The 19,341-nt window shown below is 41.2% G+C and overlaps 1 protein-coding gene across 2 annotated transcripts in view; it reads right to left on the minus strand.

The window, feature by feature from the left end:
• CENPU (centromere protein U) overlaps positions 1 to 17,902 on the minus strand; it is a 40,185-nt gene extending 22,283 nt beyond the window's left edge. For both annotated transcript variants that reach the window (XM_087418352.1, XM_087418351.1), the window contains exons 1-5: positions 17,838 to 17,902; positions 15,007 to 15,055; positions 13,120 to 13,237; positions 9,009 to 9,114; positions 319 to 379 (exon numbers count right to left, since the gene is read on the minus strand). In XM_087418352.1, the coding sequence (XP_087274478.1) occupies positions 319 to 379; positions 9,009 to 9,114; positions 13,120 to 13,237; positions 15,007 to 15,055; positions 17,838 to 17,878 (375 nt within the window). In that variant the 5' untranslated portion in view covers positions 17,879 to 17,902. The remainder of the gene's footprint in view (positions 1 to 318; positions 380 to 9,008; positions 9,115 to 13,119; positions 13,238 to 15,006; positions 15,056 to 17,837) is intronic.
• Positions 17,903 to 19,341: the final 1,439 nt, after the last annotated feature.

A 19,341-nucleotide genomic window follows, 5' to 3' on the forward strand; every position in this document is an offset into this window, starting at 1 on the left:
CACTCCCAACAACACTCCGCCTTTGTTAAATCACAGTCTAAACACATTACATGTACACTATGAAAACTGACATGGTACGTAGAAATTTGAGACCTCTGTAATGAAAAATGCTTCAGATATAAAAATATTTCACTTTTTATTATAAAAGTATCTTCTAAAACAATATTCTTTCTCTTTGTTGCGATAGAACATTTTCTCTATTTGCATCCAATCTAAACGGGATATGAAATATTTTACAGAACATTTTCTCTGCTTGCATCCAATCTAAAGAGGATATGAAATATCTTACAAATTAAGATAGAAAACACTCCTACATACCTTTCTTGCGCTAATTATCACAGACTCGTTTTCACTTGCTTCAATTTCAGAAGTGTTCGAACTGTACCAAAGAACAAGCCATCAATATCTTGCACACATTTCATTTTTATTCACGTATGTCTCCCATAAGTTGCTTGTCCAACAGAAAACAAGCTCAATGTAATGAGATTTCCCCCTTGTCATGGGCAGGCCTGCCACCTTCCCAGATTTGCTGGTCATCTCCCACATCTTCCCACACCCAGGCCACATCAGCTTATCCTTGGCAGGCAGCTAAGCGTCCCATTACTGCAGCACCTCGTGGTTGTGTCTGAGCACTGCACCTTCCTCCATGTAACCACTTCCAGGTGGATGGGCCATCATTTGTACTAAAAGCGAATCCACAGACACCAGGCCCATCATTAGGAGACATAACAGGAATACCTTCTTTTTTCCTTTGAAAAGGAAAAAATAACCCTAAACTTCCGATGAAACATAAGAGTTCTTTCATTTTTTCATTCAGTTCAATACAACAAATATTTATTTAACACCAATCTCAAAATACAAAAGCACAGTGAATAAAATTATTTTAAAAATGAGAAGCCTTCCTTCAATGGGTTCGCTGTCTAGTAGGAAGGCCAGAGACAGCGCGGGCCTGGTCATTTCTGCCCCATACAGGACTCCTCTGATGGGCACTCTGTCCTCCAGAGTTCCCCAGTGGGTCGGCAGGAACTGCGAGAGCTGCATTGTAGTCCGAGGCCACTTCGGCCCAGTCCTGACTCTTCCCCCTTTCACTTTCATAGGTATTACCACAAAGGCTCTTCAATTCTTACTCTGCCTCAGTGTCTACTTACCCGAGGATCCAAACTGGCACAGATGCCGTCTATGCCATGCATACAGGCAATGCGAGGCTCTTAAAAGGTGGGAGGCATGACAGTGAGATAAGACTTGCATTCTAGAAAGATCACGCTGGAAGCTGTGTGAGCAGGTGGGTGGACCAGAGGAGAAAGAGCGATTCCGGAAACAAGGAGACCAGGCAGGAAACTACTGCAGGAGTGCTGGTGAGGGTAGCAGGTGCCTAACCTACAGCAGCTGCAGGCAGGTGGCAGGGCTACAGAGAGGGAAAAGTAGATGCTCCAGGCAGTCACAGGCTCGGACAAACAGGATCGGTCAGAGAGCAGAAGATACCAGGAATGACTCCCAGATTGCTTTTTTGGGTGACTAGGTGACAGCAGGCCCATTAACATAGAAAACACCAGAGGAGCTTGTTGACACTGGACGAGGGAGAAAAGGACTGAGCTTGGTTTTGCCTTTGCTGAGTCTGAGGTGCCTGCAGGCATCTAGGGAAAATGGCCAAGATGCAGGACGTCTTGGGCCTTGTGAGAAAGGCCGGGTGACAGAGCGACCTGGTGAACAGCGGCATACGGGTAATTAAAACCCTGAGAGTAACGGGGTGGGGGGGGTGGAGAGGAGAGGGCGAAGAGCAGAATCGCTACATGTAAAGAGGAGAGAGGGAGGGAGAAGGTCTAGGAAGGAAGAACAGAACATCCTCGGTGAGGATTTGGGGCCTGGATGATGATGCCTCCATGAGACCTAGGAAATGTTGCTGGTCTCTCTCTCTCTCCAGAGCAACCTTTCTGCCCTGACTTCCTTTTGTATCCACATACAAACCCTGTCTAACCCAAACATTTTTTGTTTGGACTTATCACACCACCAAAACCAAGATTACCAGGAATGTCCATACTGTTAAATGCAGTGCACGTGTACAGTTCTTACCTTACTTGCTTTTCAACTGCACTTGACCCCCCGATACACATGCATGCACACACGTGCACACACGCACGCACACAATCCCCCCACTACTCTGAACAAACACTGTCCTGGTTTTCTTCTTTCCCCTCTAGCTACTTTTATTCTCTCTCCTCTGCAAGCTCCTTCTCTACAGGGACAGTAGGCGGGTTTTCTTGAGGGTTGGTCCCAGGTCCTTGCCTTCTCTCAGGCCACCATCTCTCCCGTGAGCTCTCATCCATGGCCACACCCATCCATGCACACCACCTCTATGCAGACAACTTCAGTCTCAACTCCAGCTTAGCCCTCTCCTCTGGGCTTCAGACCCAAGTATACAACAATCTCTTTGAGATCTACATACCAAATTCGTGATCACCTGATAAGGACAGGGTTACTCAATCTCCTGGTAACCCCTACCTTACTTAGCCAACGGCACTATCATCAATCCATTTACACGAGCCAGAAAGCCACAAGTTGTCTCTGACAGCAACTCCTCCCCACCCTCCTATATGCCACCCATCACTAAGCCCTGCAGATTTGCTTCCTAACTATTTCTTGAACCCATCCACTTATCTCCATCTCTGTCACAATTACCCTAGTCCTCCCTGCCCCAGACCACTAACACAGCTTCAAAACTGGTCTCTCCATTCCATTCTTGCCTCTCTCAAATCCATTCTCCACACAGCAACCACAGTGATACTTTTTTGTGTGTGTGAGGAAGATCAGCCCTGAGCTAACATCTGTCAATCCTCCTCTTTTTTTTGCTGAGGAAGACTGGCCCTGGGCTAACATCCATGCCCATCTTCCTCTACTTTATACGGGATGCCGCCAAAGCATGGCTTGACAAAGCGGTGCGTTGGTGCACACCTGGGATCCGAACCGGCGAACCCTGGGCCACCGCAGTGGAGCGCACACACTTAACCGCTTGCGCCACTGGGCCGGCCCCCAAGGTGATAATTTTTTTTTTGTGAGGAAGATCAGCCCTGAGCTAACATCCATACTAATCCTCCTCTTTTTGCTGAGGAAGACCGGCTCTGAGCTAACATCTATTGCCAATCCTCCTCCTTTTTCTCCCCAAAGCCCCAGTAGATAGTTGTATGTCACAGTTGCACATCCTTCTAGTTGCTGTATGTGGGACGCGGCCTCAGTATGGCTGGACAAGCGGTGTGTCGGTGCGCGCCCGGGATCCGAACCTGGGCCGCCAGGAGCGGAGCGTGCACACTTAACCACTAAGCTACGGGGCAGCCCCAGGGTGATAATTTTTAAATGCAGAACTAACTATGTCACCCAGTCTTAAAATTCTTCAATTGTTGAGGATAATACAAGTTCCTTACCAAGTTTATGAGATAAGATTAGATATGGCTGCAAATGTTAGAAAATACACCCCCAAAATGGTTTAAATGAGATACTTTATTTCCCTCTCAACAAAACTTCAGAGACAATTCAGGGCTGGTATAGCAGCCTCCCATCATCAGAGCCCAGATTCCTTCCATCTTATTGCTCCATTTTCTAGCATGCTACCTCATGGTCCAAGATGGTTGCTCAAGCTTCAGCTGTCACATCCCACTCCAACCATAAGGAAGAAGGAAGGAAAAAGAAGGGCACAATCCTCCCTTTAAAGACACTGCCAGAAGTTGCAGGTACTTCTTTGGCTAACATTTAATCATATAGACATCTTAGCTGCAAGAGAAGGTAGGAAATATATTCTTTGTTCTGACAGCCATGTGTTCAGCTAAAATCAAACATTCTATCACCAAGGAAGAAGGGGAAGACATTGAGGCAGACAACTAGCAATCTCTCCCAATCATGACATTCAAAGTAATTACCATCTTGCAATGTGTTCCTCTTCTTCATCCTGTTTACTTTGAGGCATCCCAGATTTTTTCAGTCCCACAGACTCACCATGGTTCCTCCCACCACAGGACCTTTATACATGCTATTCCCCTCGTATGGAATGTTCCTCACTCCACCCCTCATCAACCTAACTCCTACTCATAGCATCACACCCATCCCTATATGTGATTTGTCCGTGATTCTTCATTAATATCTATTGCTCCATAGGCTCCATGAGGACAAGGATTATGTCCATTTTGAGTTATTATTATAAACCAAGAGCCTAACACAGTGCCTGGTATGTAGTCAGTGCTCAATAAATGTTTGTTGAAAAAATACCAATAACAAAAAGCTAACATTTGAAAGTTTACTATGTGTCAGCCTGTTTTAAGAGCTTAAGAGGATAAATTCATCTTAAAACAATCATATAAAGTAGGTTGTATTATTATCCCACTTTCCAGATGAAGGAACCTAGAAGTTAAATGTCTTTCCCAAGGTCACAGACTTAGTGGCAGAACAGGTTTTTGAACCAGCACACTGTGTTCAGGGCCAGTCACCTTAACCATGACACCACTCTTACACGGCATGGATGAAGAACGAACTCAAATATTCACTGAATGCCTACCATGTGCCAGGTGTTCTATAGCAGAGAACAGAACAAAGTCCTGCTCTCTGAAAGCTACCTCTATTGGGGAGAGACAATGAACAAACTAAAAAATGACATAAAATATTGATTGGGTAGAGATAAATGCTATGAGAAAAAGAACAGAGTAAAGGAAATATATTGATGAAGAAAGGCAATATTTTCTATGAGGTATCAGAGTAGACTGCTGTGATCAGGTGATATCTGAAATCTGAAAGGAAGCGGGGAGCGAGCCATACAGATATGCAGAGGAAGATATATGGAATCCAGGCACAGAGAACAGTACATGCAAAAGCCCTGAGGTGGTACATATTTAAGAATGTGACACTGACATGATGCTCAGTGAAATAAGCCAGTCACAGAAGGACAAATACCACATGATTCCACCCATATGAGGTATCTAAAATAGGCAAATTCATAGAATCAAAGAGTAGAACAGTGGTTGCCAGGGGCTGGGGAAATGGAAAACTGCTAGTCAACAGGCATAAATTTTCAGTTAAGCAAGATGAATGAGTTCTAGAGACCTTCTATACAACATGGTGCCTATAGTGAACAATACTATATTGTACACTTAAAGATTTGTTAAGAGGGTAGATCTCATGTTGAATGTTCTTACCATAATAAATAAAATTTTTAAAACATAAATGAAAAAATAAAAAAAAAGACAAGCCAAACAACATTATTTAAATGCTATTTTCCATGTCTATGGAAAATAGACACACTCCAAACAAAATGACACAAAGTTTAAAAATGCAGGATAGGGGGCCAGCCCTGTGGCGTAGTGGTTAAGTTTGCGTGCTCCACTTCAGCAGCCCGGGGTTTGCAGGTTCGGATCCCAGGCATGGACATATGCATCACTTATCAAGCCATGCTGTGGAGGCGTCCCATATAAAGCAGAGGAAGATGGGCACGGATGTTAGCCCAGGGCCAATCTTCCTCAGCAAAAGGAGGAGGTTTGGCAACAGATGTTAGCTCAGGGCTACTCTTCCCCACACACAAAAAAATGCAGGATGGAAAAAAATACTAAGTAGAAACATTTCAAAAAAAAAAAAAGAATTTGAAGATCAGCAAGGAGGCCAAACCAAGTAGGTTTTTTTTTTTTGATCCCAGGAATGCAAAGAATTTAATACAGGAAATCTATTCATGTAGATCAAATGAATAAAAAACATATAATTTTCCTAATAGATTAATTCTGACAAAATTCATACCTTATTCTTTTTTTTTTTAATGGTAGTACTAGGTATCTTCATCTTTTTTTTATTTTATTTTTATTTTACATATTTATTTATTTATTGCTGGGAAAGATTTGCCCTGAGCTAACAACTGTTGCCAGTCTTCCTCTCTGTCTTTTTTTTTCCCCTCCCCAAAGCCCCACTACATAGTTGTATATTCTAGCTGTAAGTCATTCTAGTTCTTCTATGTGAGCTGCCACCACAGCGTGGCTACTGACAGACGAGTGGTGTGGTTCGGTGCCTGGGAACTGAACCCAGCCCTTGGAAGTGGAGCGTGCTAAACTTGAACCGCTAGGCCATCAGGGCTGGCTCCATACGTTATTCTTAAGTATCCTTAATAGGGTATTCTTAGGGACAATGTTTTATTCCTTATTTTCCAACATCTAGCATAGTATTTGGCACGCAGTAAATATTTAATGTTATAAAATAGAATAGATTAAAAAATTAATTCCTACTAGTAAAAAATTAATGCAAGAAATTCATAGCTTTCCTACAATCAACCACAACAAAAAAGATAAATGTAAGAAAAGACCTCATTTATGATAAAAACAAAAAAAGATAAATTTCCTTGGAATAAACTTAAGAAATGTACAAAATCTATATGAATAAAAATGAAAACAGCACTAAAGCACACAAAGAACTGGAACGAATGGAAAGGCGTTTGCTCATCATCATACAAACATCCACTCCCCCTAGTCTAATTTATAAATTTAACTCAACCCAATAAAGACCACAATAGTTTCTTTGCTTTTAACAAGTTGATCTTAAAATTCATATAAAAAACAAACAAGGATAGACAACAAAACTCTGTAAAGAAGCTCAATGAGGGAGCAACTGGCACTACCAGATACTCCAAACGTTACAAAGCGTCAGTAATTAAAGAGGACAACAGTGGAGCATGACTAGATAGAAGACCACCAAAAGAGAACAGAAATTCTAGAAACAGACGCAAATACAGATGGAATTTAATATGTAAGAAAGGTGACGTCTCAAACCAGTAGAGGAAAGACAGGTCATTTGATAAATGGATCTGAGACAGTGGAGTAGCCATCTAGAAAAAAGAACACAAGTTGTATCCATACCTCACACCTTACAAAAGGATAGAAAGGATCAAAGATGTCAACATAAAAAGAAGTCATAAAAGTTCTATGATGGGAATTGATTAACTATGAGTCAAAATCCCTAACCCCTAAAGAAAGATACTGATAAATGTATCAATGCATCTATACAGAAACAAAAAATTTCCATGTGAAAAAACACCATTCGGTGTTCTGTCAAAAGACAGATGGACAAACTAGTGAAAAAAAAAAATCTATTACATCAGGTTAATTTCACTAACGTTTAATGAAGTCCTAGAAGTCAAGAAGAAAATGACCAACACCTACTAGAAGAACGGAAAAAGGATATAATGGGTTTGCAGAAAGAGAAACTCAAGAGCTTTTAAACATATGAACAGATGCTGCTCAACTGAGTCATAAGAAAAATACAAACGAGAACTGGACTGAGATAGCCCTTTACCGCGTTAGCAAAAATGCAAGTTTGAGGGGCTGGCCTGGTGGCATAGAGGTTAAGTTCGCATGCTCTGCTTCGGCGGCCCAGGGTTCACAGGTTTGGATCCCGGGTGCGGACCTACACACCACTCATCAAGCCATGATGTGGCAGGTGTCCCACATATAAAATGGAGGAAGATGGGCACACGTGTTAGCTCAAGGCCAATCTTCCTCAGCAAAAAGAGGAGGATTGGCAACAGATGTTAGCTCAGGGCCAATCTTCCTCACCAAAAACAAATGCAAGTTTGATGCCACTCTGGTGGCAATGTGGCAATAACTATAAAAACTACTAACACACATTTCATTTAACCCAGGATTTCCTTTTATGAATATATCCTATAAATGCAGAGGCACATGTGTGAAATGGCATATGTACCAGGTTACTGACCACAACACTGTTGGTGACAGCAGTAGACTGAAAACCACCCAATTGCCTGTTGATACGGGACTGGGTAAATAAACTGTGGAATATCTCATATCCATATATGAGAAAGCTCCATACGTATTGATATGTAACGATCTCCAAGACATATTAAGTGAAAAAAGCTAGGCAGCAAGGTATACTACCTTTTGTATATAAGAAAGGTTAAAAATCTGTATTCTTATTTAGTTTACATGCACAAAGAAACTGTGACAGGACATAGAAGAAATTAATAGTGGAGGAGAGGGAGAAGTGGGTGCAGGAGCTGGGCGATGGTAGAGATGAGACAAAGACTTTTTATTATAAACCTTTTTCTATGTTTAAACCATGTGAATGTGCTACCTATTCAAAAAATCCCTCTTTGAAAATCACCTTCACCGCTGTTTAAAGTGAAGTGTGTGTTTTTCCAAATATTTGGCTTTTATTCTTGATTTTTCAGTAACATCTCATAGAAAAACTGGAGTCTCCAGGATAACCAAGAACCATAAACCTTCCCTAATGCTGATAACCTCCAGGAGACTTCCTAATTGAGATTTCTGCCTAAGTGGGAAATTTGTTTTAAAAATGCAGTTTTGCTACTTTCAAAATATATTCAATCACTAGAACTGACCTATTACCTAACAGAGGTTCTTAAGTCAAGGATCTGCTCTAGCTAATAATTTATAATTAGTACTAAAGTTACTGACGAGTTCATCATTATATAAGTTGTTCTCGAGTTGTCTCTATGGAGTTATTTTTACTTGATTTACCTGACCCAGGCCTTCATATAAATTTGTAAAACTCAAACCAATGCTCCTTACAGATAACACACCCAAAATATACAACAGACTTCGTAGCCCCTTTGTAACTATCAGCCTGTCTCCCCTACTCCCACCTTGCACTGAAGAACATTTCTTTTGTGACAATTAAGAGAATCTGTAAATTAAAGAGATCTTTCAAAATCACCTAAAATTCTATGCTCATAAAGCCTTCCCTCCCCCCCTTATTTCTTTTACCTCAAAGATGACCAATGTCACAGGCATGTTTTCTAGGATAATCAGGTGTCAATTATGTCAATTTTAATTAGTTATTGTAAGTAACGTCAATTATTGAACAATTAAGTTTTTATGTTCCAGTTCTCTTGAGGCAAAATAACCTGGCTCCGAAAAGATCTTTAAAAAGTTTTAATTTTATAAGCTTCTATCTTAAAGAGTTCCTCAGAAACTCCATTAACCATGAATAAACAATTGCTTGAGACATAACCATACCTTCTTTTCGCTTCTTTTCCTTGAGGAGTCGAAGGGATGGATGACCCACAGTGCTTGGAGAATTCTTCTTCATCAGCATATATAGCAGTGCTGTGTAAGGGAGGGTCTACAAAAGAAAAAAAAAGTACAAAGTCTGGCTGTTTGGGCAGTATTTATGTTTGTTCCCTTACAACGGAGTACAAAGCAGTCTTTGTTTAAATGGCTAACAAAATCAAAATCAGTTACACAGGCGACTTCTCAGATGATTTTAATCTCACTCCTCGACAATGAAAAATTTAAACCATTTCACAAATAAATACATGGATACTAATCAATCATACCCTGTATTACTGTACTTATATACTATACAGAAATTTTTTAATGAGATAAAAGATAAATATAAACAGGAGTTTGGCATTCTTTTTCCTCATCCAATGGAGTGTGACACACTCTCCTTGGGAGACCACTGCATTAGTTATAAACTCTAAGGCTTATTGGCCCACTCTCGTGACTCTATCACCTCACAAAGTGCCTAGCATAGGGCAGGCACTCAATATTTGTGACTGAAGGAACCTCTGGGGAGGGATTCCAGTTCTCTCTCACTTCCTCTCCTATTTTACTCTGCATTGCTAGAGCCTTTAGCTAGCATAAAAAGTTAACTGGAATGAGGAAGAAGATAAAAAAGGAGACCAAGTGGCCTTGGTGGAAAGGCACAAAAAGAAGATGCTAAGAGGAGGAGGATGCTCCTAAAGAGGAGTAGGAGGAGACCTCAGCACACTGGGTCGGGCTCAGGGCAGGGGTGGAGAACTTGTGGGGAGGAAGGTAGGTGGCCAACAGCGGTGGAGTTGAATTGCTGCAGGGGAGCCTGCTAACAGCCAGGCAACTACTTCTTCACGCTCAAATTTTAGCATGATGGTGCAAATTTAAATGCCATGCTTTCAAATAAACAGCTGCTTAAATAATGAACATAACTGCACAATTTTAAAGTTAGTAATATACTTTGTATTGTCCTCAACTAGGCCAAGGGATTTATTTACTCTACTACTATGAATAACAAGGAAAAAAAGAGAAATAGACCAATCCCAAATCTCCATGTGCAACTAGTCGTAGAAACTGGACTCTTACAACTCAACAATAAAAAGATAAATAACCCAATTTAAAAATGGGCAAAAGACTTGAAGAGACATGTCCTCAAAGAAGATATACCAATGGCCAATAAGCGCATGAAGAGATGCCCAATATCATTAGTCATTAGGGAAATACAACTCAAAACTACAATGAGAGACCACTTCACACCCGTTAGGATGGCTATTATCAAAAAAACAGAAAGCATCAAGTGAGCATGTAGAGAAATAGGAACACCTGAGCACTGCTAGTGGGACTATTAAATGGTGCAGCCACTGTGAAAAATGGCATGGTGATTCCCCAAAAAATTGGATTTAGAATTACCATATGCCCCAGCAATTCCACCTCTGGGTACACACCCAAAAGAAGTGAAAGTGAGGACTTGCACAGCTACTTGCACACTCATGTTCTTAACACTATTCACAACAGGCAAAAGGTAGAAGCAACCCAAATGCCTATTGACAGATGAATGGATATATACAGAGGATAGATTATCATTCAGTTTTAAAAAGGAAATTCCGACACATGCTACAACAGGGAGGAACCTTGAAGACATAATGCTAAGTGGAAATAAAGGACACAAAAGGACAAATATTGGATGATTCCTCTCATATGAGGTACCTAAGTAGTCAAATCCATAGAAAACAAAAAGTTGGGCTGGGGGAATGAGGAATGAGGAACTGTTGTTTAATGGGACAGAGCTTCAGTTAGGATGAATGAAAAAGTTCCGGAGATAGATGATGATGGTTGCACAATAATGTGAATATACTTAATGCCACAGAACTGTACATTTAAAAATGGTTAAAACAGTAAATTTTATGTTATGTATATTTTACCACATACACAAACAAATGAGATACCACTTCACACCCATTAGGATGCTAGAATCAAAAAGTCAGATAACAACAAGTGTTAACGAAGATGTGGAGAAACTGGAACTCTCAGACTGTGCTGATGGGAACGTAAAGTGGTGCAGCCGCTTTGTAAAACAGTTCCTCAAAAAGCTGAAGTGGAGTTACCACACGACTTAGCAATTCCACTCTTTGGCGTATACCTAAGAGAAATGAAAACATATGTCCATACAAAAACTGGTACACCAATGTTCACAGCCGGATAACTCATAATGGCCAAAAACAACCTAAATGTGTATCAACTGATAAATGGATAACAAAACGAGGTATATCCAAAGAATGGATTATTGAGCTATAAAAATTTTTAGGAATGAAGTACTGATACTTGCTACCACATAGATGAACCTGGAAAATACTACGCTAAGTGAAAGAAGCCAGTCACAAATGACCACATAGTGTATGATTCCATTTATATGAATAGGCAAATCCACAGAGAGAGGCAGTAATTTATGGCTGCCAGGGGCTGGGGGGAAGGAGGAATGGGGAGTGACTACTAATGGGTATGGAGTTACTTCTTGGGGTGATTAAAATGTTCTGGAATATTTCTAAGAATAGAACTACCATATGATCCAGCTATTCCACTTCTGGGTATTTATCCAAAGAACACAAAAACACTAATTTGAAAAGATATTTGCACCCCTGTGTTCATTGCAGCATTATTCACAATAGCCAAGACTTGGAAACAATCTAAGTGCCCATCAATGGATGAACGGATAAGGAAGATGTGGAATGGAACACACAATGGAATACTACTCAGCCATAAAAGAAAAGATGAAATTTTGCCATTTGCGACGACATGGATGGACCTTGAGGGTATTATGCCAAGCAAAATAAGTTAGACAGAGAAAGCCAAATACTGTGTGATTCCACTCATAAGTGGATGATAAAAACAACAACAAAGAAACACATAGATACAGAGATTTGATTGGTTGTTACCAAAGGGTACGTGGGGAGGGAGGAGAGCGAAAGGGCTGATTCGCACATGTGTACTGGGATGGATGGTAATTAGTCTTTGGGTGGTGAACACAATGTAGTCTACACAGAAATCGAAATATAATGATGTACACCCGATATTTATATAATGTTATAAACCAATGTTACCTCAGTAAAAAAAAAAAACATTCTAGAGTAGTAGACAATGGTGATGGTTTTACAATATTCTGACTATACTAAACCACCACTGAATTGTACACTTTAAAAGAGTGAATTTTATGGTAAGTGAATTACATCTCAATTTTAAAATTATGTGATTTCTTTTAGATTTAGATATTTTACATTTATATTTCTTTTAGATAAGTAATTAAAACATTTTTACCAAGTCATAATAAAAGATGTATTCTGGTAATGATTACTTTTCATCTTACAAAATGTCCAACATTTTCTTGTATTAACAAAAAATTAGATTGAAAAATATTAGATGCCAAATTAAAGATATGTGAGAGGGTATATGTTTTCAAAGTTCCCTTAAAACTGATTCCAGCAAGAATGTCTGATCACTGCTGTTCTAGATGTGAGGGCACGTGGCACTTTCCATATCATTTCTGGCCTCTCGAATGGCCAGTGAGTGACACACTGACAGAAGTGGTGCCCTCTGGAACAACTCACAAAGTCCTCGTCAACCAGGTACCAGCCCTGCTTTCTTCACACTCCAAGGAACACCAGTGAAGCTCTCCCACCAGCTCTCCTGAAGCATCCTCTGCCTCATGTGTTCAAGAAAAGGGAAAATTCCCCCTCTTCTCCTCCCCAAATTAAAGCCCCTTACTGAATGACTTGACTGGTGGTATGGAGTGAGAAATAGATTTTATATTCCTCTTGTTACAGAGTACTATAATCGGTGTCCTAATATGACAGGCTTGTTGACAAATGCTACTAGAAGAGTTCTACTCTGATAATGTTTAATAGGGTTCTTAGTTCCAATGTACTTAGAAATGAGAAAAAGTAATTCAAACTATCAAGTGCTCCCCAGAACATTATATTCATATGCAGACAACTAATTTTTATATTTGAAGATATTTCTATATTTTTATTAGTACCTAGCCTATGTTGTTGCTTAAACTACTCTAAAGTTTTTAGGATAAATACTTAAAAGTACTAACCAAAGGTTTCATAAGGTTCTTCATCTTTCTCATTTTCACCCAGCTCGCCGATGCTGGAAGCATCAGAACTATCAGGAAAATCAAAGACATCAGGAGGCTTGTGCTTTTGGCCAGTTTTCTAAAAACGAATAAAGTCAAAGTCATTGAATTGGTTCTAACAAACAAGAATATTGCAAAGCTGATTTATTTAGCAAGGATATTCCTATCACTGCTGCTTAAAGAAGCGATCCTTAACACTTTCTGGGAGGACACAGACTCCTTTGATAATCTAAGGAGCGGTTGGCAAACTTCTACGAGGGACTAGAGAGTAAATATGTTAGGCTTTGCAGGCCATCGGGTCTCTGTTGCAACTATTCAACTCAGCCACTGTAGAGTGAAAAGCAGAAAGAATAAGCACGGCTGTGTCGCAATAAAACTTTATTTATGGACACTGAAATTTGACTTTTGTATCATTTTCACATGTCATGAGATAGTCTTCTCTTGATATTACTTTAACCATTTGAAAATGTAAAAACCGTTCTTAGCTTGCAGGCACGTGCAAAAACAGGTGGCAGGCCAGATTCTGCCCACGAGCCAAAGTTTGCCAACTCTTGATCTACGGAAGGCTACAGGCCCTCTCCCCAGAAACACGCCCATTTACCTGAAAGCTCCTCAACAGTTCTGAGGAGGGACAGGAGTAAAGACTCCTGATTGAAGGAGAGACCACGGTTCAATATACTAAAAAGCCCCAGGAAGTTTGCCACCCCAAATCCTAATGAAAGACCAAAACATACAGAAAATGAGAAAAACTCCCACAGAAACTTTGGAAAATGTGGAAGGGTACTATTAACAGATGAGGAAATTCTGGAAGATATAAAGGAGATGGAATGAAACTGACAAACGAAACAAAAACTTTACCACGCACAGACCCTCTCTGAAGAAACGATTCGTGGAGTGTTTGGGGGTGGCCTGCCAAAGAAGAGAAGCCGACAGCGCTCCATCCTCCCTCCAGCACATGTAAGGCAGCTGCTTTCCAAAGGAGGGAGAAGACAGGCCAGAAGAAATCCAGCCCAGGCACTCGGGACTTTCGGCTGAGGGAGGCTGGGAGCAGGGCTGAAGAGCTCAGAGAAGTCCTCCCCAGGCACGCTGGGCTTTAGCCACCCAGGTGGAGAGCTGAGAGAAATCCATCCAAAGAACAAGCAAGCTAGGGCTGGGGTGGGAGGCAGACCTGAGCGCAACCCTGCAGAGGTGTCCCAGGGATTCCCCGAGAGTAAAACAGCAGGTCCTCTGAAGGTTGGGGTTACGGCAGCAGGGCGGGCAGAGGCCACGCAAGACAGAAGGCCAGGGGCAGGACAGAGCAGAGAGAACTCTCAACTCTCTAGCACCCTAAGAACAGGCACTCTCATACCGTATTAATGTGAGTTTCCACTGCCAACCAGACAAGCCATTGGAAAATCATTTGAAATTAGCTACCAGGAGTGTTCAAGAAATGTACCTGCCCTTAACATACATTTATTCTAAGACTCTACCTTAAAGTAAAACTATAATGTGGACTAAGTGGAATATTATGAAATCATAAACAATTGTTGAAAACTATAGTAACACAGAGAAATGGCTAAAAATGAAACAAGCAAAATACAGAAAGTTGTACAATTTTTATATGATGTCAATTATCCAAACGAAAATAAAACCAACCTAGGCCCAGAAAAAGATGCAGAACACTAACAATGGTCCTTTTCTCCAATATGGTGGAAAAAGTGGGAGGAAAAGAGAGATGCTTTTTCACTACACTAAAACACTGAGCTTACCAAGTAAAGTCTACGAAACTCTGAGGCTCCCACAAAATGTTAGTTATTTTGTATTGTCAACTATGAGAAAATTATATTAAAATATAAAAAGATAACTTACCTTTTTTGTGGAATGTGTTCTTCCCACAGTGTTCTTTGAATATCTCGCACTATTAAACAGCAAAAACACACAAAAGAATTAGGAAATATTTTAAAATAATTGGGGAAAACACCACAACTTGCAACTCTGTCCAAGTATTTTTTTTCCAAATCATATTCCTTACTAGTTGCAGTAATAAATAGTGTGCACCCAGTGAAATTCAGGTTATAGCAAAATCCTCTTAAAAAGCAGAATCCATATCTCACAAATTTAATTATATTTTTTTATAGGTCAAATCATATCACCAATGTATAAAACAGCATACTTTTCTCCCTCAAGGACATGGAAAACTCCTAACCGTGCTGTGAGGTCCTAATCAATAGCAATGACTGACTGTTTCTGCAGAATTGAGCAAAGGGAGATTCACGTTTACTGAGCAACCGACACCTGTTCTAACCCGTGCCTGGCTCTTCTACATACATTTGCTCACTTAACTCTAACAATCCCATAAGATAGAAGGGAATCTCACACTACAGATGTATATTTGCCCAAAGCAAACACAGCCAGGAAGGAGGGCAGCCTGAACTAAAATCTGCATCAGTTCAAGTCCAAAGCCACTCTCTTTCCCGTCCTTCATGCTCCCTCCCTTGGGCACAGGATAAAAAGAAAAAGTTGCATATCTTCAACAAGCTTAAAGGAAACAAGATGTAACAATAGCAACTAGAATAAAAATTGCAAATAAGAGGGCAGGAAATTACATTGTCAGTGAATACGTGTTGAGTATCCTCTGTGCACCAGCCATTGTACAAGAACAGTGGGATGCTCTATAATACCGTACAGAGTCCTTGACTTTAAAACAGGCCATGCAGACATCCATTTGTAGACAGCAAAATCAGTTTCATGTGTTTGAACCAATATTTGAATAACTTTTTATTTGATATAATTTCAAACTTCCACAAAAGTTACAAGAACAGTATAAGGACCTTCTGTATACCCTTTACCCAGGCTCGTCAATTGTCTACACTTTGTCTCATTTGCTTTCTGTGTGCAGATGTGTATGGTAAATAGAGACACTGTGCACCTTGACCCCTAAATGCTTGTCTTTCCTAAGAGGGCATTATCTTGCCTCATCACAATATAATTTCCAAATCAATAAATTTAACACTGATATGATTAATCTACAGTCAATATCAAAATGTCATCAACTGCCCCATAGTAAAAAAAACTTTAAGGTTTTTTCTCCAGCATTTTAAAATCAGAAATACAAGAGAATATAAAAGACTGAATTGGACATAATGTTTTCATGAAACTTTCGTTTTATTATGTATGTGTGTGTACTAATTGTGATATAAAACATGATTATTGTGAATCACAGTAAAAAAGTTGGAAAATTGTTTAGAGCAGTGGTTCTCAAACTTCAGGCATGAGAAACACCTGGAAGGCTTGTTAAAACAGATTGTTTGGCCCCATTCCCAGAGTATCTGATTCAGTAAGTCTGGGTTGGGGTCTCAGATTTTGCATCCAAAGAAGAAGGTAGGACAGGTATTAATTTTATGGCACTTATGATTCTGGGGTTCAGAGAAGTTAAGTGACTTATCAATGGTCACACAGCCAAGTAACAGAAATGGGACTAGAAACCAGACTGCATAACTTCTTAACCTAAACTCTTTCCACTGTCCCTTGCCTTGTCTGTGCTCAAAGAAATGGTCAAGTTTCCTCCTTACCTTAGGCTAGCAGCACCATGAGGCTTCCAAAAGATGGAAACCTCTGTGATACTATCTGTAAAATTTTTGGTGTAGGTGCACCAGTGGGTTTGGGGGGAGGGATGAACAGATTTCATGAGTCTTAAAGGCAAAAACGCTATATGTATGTATAGAGAGAGAGAGAGAAAGAAAAACCACTGGCATATCAGATAAAGTTTAACTCTTGTCAGCTGATGTTCAAGGCCCCTATATTGTCTTCCAATCCTCCTCTCCTTTGGGGGAGTCTTCATTTCTTCTCCACTGGCCGCAGGTGTCTAGTGGGTTTACTCCACCTCCCTGCTCTGTCCTGTTCCAGCCTTTCTTTTCCCTGTGCTTTCCACCCTCACGCCACATCCACAAGTGCCACCTTCTCCAGGCAGTCTTCCCACAGCCCAGGAGGAACTCCTCAATGCAGGATCTTGTGTACCGACCACAGCAAGCAGAGACTCCTCCGGCCTAGACCAGTCTGGGCCTTGGACACGCTCCAGACACCGCCAGTAGGACACTTGCCAGTGAATCCACGAAGAAAATATTTTAGGGAGCAGTTTTGCAACCTATTGTTAAATGCATGCCCTGCTTGATTAAAATAAAAAAATTTTTGCTTGACCCATACTGGAGTACCCCTTTTAAGAAGAACAAGTGGCAGCTTGGTGCCCCCGCTGATATCTGGTTCAGCTTTACGATCTGTGGTTGGTGTTATCAAAACAGCAGCGTCTTGAAAATACGAATACTGAGTACCAGCCAGAGTGTAAACGTCACTAGAACGGAATGTCTGGCAAGCAGTAGGCACTCGAGTAATTGTTGGATACTTTGGTTCAAACTATTTTTAGTCCCCTTTAGACTACACTCACCCACACAATGTAATGCTAACACTAGCTAACGGCACAGTCTAAACTGTCACTCCTTTAAGCCTCACGGTAATCCTATAAAGTTGGGACTATTATCGTTCCCATTGTACAGACGTGGCAACCGAGGCCCTGAGCCATGAGTCACTCGCACTAGTCCCACAGCAGCAGAGCCAGGGAGCCTCGGCACGCAGCCCGAACAGCTCCGAGAGACACAAACCGCCGCAGGAGAGGAAGAAGGTCAAGCCGGGCTCCCTGCACTTACCCCGCGCGCCCCGGAGGCCGCACCCGCCGCGACGGAGCCATCCGAGCCGACCGCCCTCCGCGCCGGCGGAGACCACAAATCTCCCGCCAAACCCCGCGCCACCCCGAGCAGCCAATCCGGGCCGAGCTCGCGCGCACGCCCCCATGCCCCGCCCCCGGGCCGCGTCCCCGTGCTGCCCAAGACTCCACCCCTTCCTAGAGCGCGAGGGAAAATGCGGCCTGGTATATTGCAAAAGCGGAGCTGGAGTCCACGCCTTACAACCAGTGCTGGCGGTCCATGAGACAGAAAGCTATGCCAGGCTTTGCCTCCCACCTGCTCCCCGCGCCAGTTTCCCAAGGCCCCAAAGGTCCTGAGCCGCTTGGCCCCGCCCTCGGGGGTGGGGAAGGGGGAGGAGCCAGCGCCGAAACGTCAGCGAGAGCTCGCCACTAAGGGGCGGGTCCAAACCCAGGGCGGGAGCTTCTGCGGCTAGGGCTCCTGCGCAGCTGTCTAGGGCAATGTATTGCCAAATGGACGGGACTTTGATCTGTTTTGTGAGCTTGGCATGTTGTTTTACCTCTACCCGAGTTTCTTCATTCGTTAGTGGGGAAGGCCCTTTCTGGAGCTAATATTCTCCCATTCTTTTCTTTCTGTTTAAAAACATATTGTTCTGCAAAAGAATGATGTTGGACACCACACGATAAATAAAAAATTAACTCAAAATGGATCAGACCTAAACGTAAGAGCTAAAACTATAAAACTCAGAAGAAAACAGGGCAAAATCTTCATGAGATTGGATTTGGCAATGATTTCTTGGATATGACGGCAAGAGCATAGTTTCAGATACGGAAGAGTTCTGGAGAGGGATAGTGGTGGATGATTGTGAACAAAGTCAATGTACTTAAGTAGGCCACTAAATTGTACAGTTAGTTAAAAAGGGTTAAAATGCTAAATTTTACGTTATGTATATTTTACCACAATAAGAAATTATAACATATTTCGTGCATACAAAAGAATATAAATATATAATGTAATGAAAAAAAGGAGCACCTTTTGTACTCACCACTGGATTAGGAAATAAACCATTATCATTCCTTCCCAGGATACCCACACTTCTGCTTTTGTGTTTATCATTCCCATGCTTTTCTACCTTGATATATCCATAAGTAATGTATTAATTATTGTATGTTTCTAAACTTTATATAAATGATATTTGGTATATATTCTGCAAGTGCACTTTCATACTCAAAGCTATGACTTTTAGATTTACCCACGTTGACGCATGTAGCTGTAATTCACTCATTTTCATTGTCTTTGGAATGCATTAAGTGAATACACCACATTCTATTTATCCATCCTCCCTGATATGGATACATCAGTTGTTTACAGCCTTCTTGCTGTTACCAATAATGCAGCACTAAACAGTCTTGTTAAGCGTCTTGCAGGGCACATATCTAAGAGTTTCTCTAGGGATAGACTCAGTAGTAGTATTATTGCATCATAGGATAAAGACATTCTTGCTTTACAT

Source organism: Ceratotherium simum, chromosome 28, assembly GCF_057802395.1.
Source record: "Ceratotherium simum simum isolate JZ-2026a chromosome 28, ASM5780239v1, whole genome shotgun sequence".
Lineage (NCBI taxonomy): Eukaryota > Metazoa > Chordata > Mammalia > Perissodactyla > Rhinocerotidae > Ceratotherium > Ceratotherium simum.